Here is a 2,830-nt window from a genome sequence, read left to right as displayed (position 1 = left end):
GAAACGCAAACAGGCGTCAGACAAACCTTCAAGAGACAGACCTGAGCAGTCTTCTGGCAAAGGTAAACGTTTTACTTTTTACTTACTTATTTGACACTTGGAAAGGTGACATGCTGAAATTAGTGCAAAAGTTTTTTATTTTGAAACACAAAAATTGGATCATGTTTGTCACCTTTGGGACCCTCGAGAGTAACCCCTCTTTAGATGTTTTTGGGGTTTTTTCTATTTTTTTCAAATTCAGAATGTAACTGAGTTACATTCTTGAGGTAAGAAGTAAGTATTGTAACATTTTTAAAAACAAATTACTTTTTAAAGTAACTTCCCTAACATTGCTGACAATAGGATCCAGACATTTGAACTGGAGTCACTGCACACACTAACCATTGCTTTCTTTTTAACCCCTTTCAGGCAAAATCCAGAGTAAAATTCAATGGCAGCAGACTGAGGTGCAGGTGGTGGAAAGACACCTGAAGCGATTCATAATATCAGGCATCGTACCTTCAAAAGCGGACTGCGAAAATTGCTTGAGAGCTGAACCTGCTCTCAGCAGCAGACAATGGTCAAGCAGCTGTGGGGGTAGGGTGGCGTGTTATTTTTTTGTATGAAAAGTGTTTTATAACTAAAGTTTGATTTTATTAAAAACTGCACAGGGCTCCTATCTGTGACATCACAGTGTGGGGGAGGCTCAGAGCAAAAACACTTTTTAAAGAGGATTACTATGAATACAGGTTTAAACAGAACAATAGTTTAAAATCTCCACAAAGTCAATTTTGTATAATATGTGTTCTTTAAATAACGTTATTAGTCCAGTGCAATTAAGTCTGACACTAAATTTGATAAAGTAATATCATATGTAAATAGTAAACCCATAAACCCTCTGAAGACAACACCTTCACTCCACATGCCCCTGACACATCCTCCCTGTGTTAAACCTGGTTAGCCTTATCGTGAAACAATGTTGACGTTACAAAATTGAAGGGCCGGTCGTTGTCAGGGGCAACCATGAGGCGGGCCCTGTGTCTGTAATAAAGCTTTATTTGGTGAAGAAAGGAGTCTAAAGTGAAGGCATATCGAAGGGTTTGGGTGGACACGATGGACTGTGAATGAGGTCGAAATACCATTTTTAAAGTGAGTATATTATATATAGATATATGTGTGTGTGTGTTTGCATTTGACGTCTTGAAGTTTAAAGCTGCACTATGTAACTCTTCTGGTGGTCCATCACCATGGATATATTGCTGCTTTGCCAAGTCCCACAGTATGTCATTTAAAACCTTCTTTCTCTTTTATTTAAAATCTTGTTATCTGCTTGTTCCCATATTTACGTTATAACGTGGAAAATTTTAAGAAAAGCAATGACATCTCTAAGTTACATGGAGTACGTTTAACCTTTCATTTTAAACTTAGATCCTTGGGCTCAAATTTGTTCCTCGACCTTTAATTGATAGCCACTTTTTTTTTTTTCCATCTTTTCGAAGGCCCTCACCAACATGGACAATTTCACCTCCAGCACCTCCACTCTCCTGAACACCTCTGAGTGCCACCCTGTGGACAGCACCAGTCGGAGGAGAACCTTCATCTTCTTCTACCTGTTCATCATCTTAGCCTCCATCCCTCTCAACTGTTTCTTCCTGTATGTCTCTTGGCAGCATATACGCCAAAAGAACGAACTCGGCATCTACCTCTTCAACCTCGCCCTCAGTGACCTCACCTTCACCTTTGGGTTGAGTATGTGGTTGGAATTCCTTTGGCGCGGCATTTGGGGTTATGGAGGCTTAGCTTGCGTCCTTTCTATCTACTGCCTTTTCACTAACTTCTACATGAGTGACGCCCTCCTCTGCTGCATCGCTTTTGACCGGTATCTTGCCGTTGTCCATCCGTTCAAGTACAAATTTGTTCGTAATATAAACACTGCTATCTGCGTTAGCTTCACCATGTGGGTATTGGTCCTGATCTTCAATGCCAGAACTATATCCACAGAAGACAGCAATCAAGATGAAGCCTCCTTGTGTTTCGACATACTGCAACCTTTGACACTTAACATGGCGCGGGCTAACATTCTCCGATTCGTGCTAGGTTTCGTGGTTCCATTGCTGGTGGTGTTCTTCTCGACTTGGGGTATCTTCAGGGCAGTTCGGACCAACCAGGCCACCCAGGAGCAGGAGTCCAAGCGCGTTGCGAAGTTGCTCCTCACAGTTTTGCTGTGTCTCGTGATCAGCTTCGGACCAATACACATGGTGATGCTAGTTCGTACTTTGGTGAAGGACTGTATGACCATCCAGTCGCTGCTGTATCCACATAAAATTGCCATAGCGTTCTCATGTCTGAATTGTCTAGCTGACCCACTGCTCTATTGCTTCATCACTAGGACGGGAAAGGCTCAGCTCCATCGAGTGGTGCTCTACTTCCGAAACAGGAGAAGAACAGCAGAAGTGGGAGAGACTATGAGCGTTCATGTGCAGACCAACCCAGGAGGTTTGGGATAAGATGGATGTCATTTGTGGGACTTGGGGAAAATATCTAATTGCCATTTTTTTCTGACAAGCACGGCGTTTAGATATGGTATTTTTGTCTCTAATAGTTTTCTAATCCAAATCAGTTTGTTACTGGTTTGTCTCACGCCTTTGCCTCAAGTCCAAGTCAAGTCCCAAGTCAATGACTCACAAATCCAAGTCCTGTATATTGAGCTTCAAATCATTTGAAATCTTTAAATGGAAGTAACAAATACAGCTCATATTTTTCCACTGTATATGCTTTTTAAACTAAACTGTACTAGTTAAAGGCATTGTAACAAATACAGATGTAACATTAGTTTTAAGGTAATAATAAA

General features: G+C 41.2%; 1 protein-coding gene across 1 annotated transcript; it reads left to right on the top strand.

Moving 5' to 3' along the window:
• Positions 1–1,490: 1,490 nt before the first annotated feature.
• Positions 1,491–2,486, top strand: LOC117390111 (psychosine receptor-like). The gene has a single exon (XM_033987763.1). The coding sequence runs from the start codon at positions 1,491–1,493 to the stop codon at positions 2,484–2,486; it is 996 nt and encodes a 331-aa protein (XP_033843654.1).
• Positions 2,487–2,830: the final 344 nt, after the last annotated feature.

The sequence above is a fragment of the Periophthalmus magnuspinnatus genome, chromosome 22 (assembly GCF_009829125.3).
Source record: "Periophthalmus magnuspinnatus isolate fPerMag1 chromosome 22, fPerMag1.2.pri, whole genome shotgun sequence".
Lineage (NCBI taxonomy): Eukaryota > Metazoa > Chordata > Actinopteri > Gobiiformes > Gobiidae > Periophthalmus > Periophthalmus magnuspinnatus.
Note: the sequence above shows the minus strand (reverse complement) of the source record. Positions and strands in the feature narration are given on the sequence as shown.

Bases quoted from the DNA above. Each gene is read 5' to 3' on its own strand.
- LOC117390111 (XM_033987763.1), top strand. From the start codon at position 1,491: ATGGACAATTTCACCTCCAGCACCTCCACTCTCCTGAACACCTCTGAG.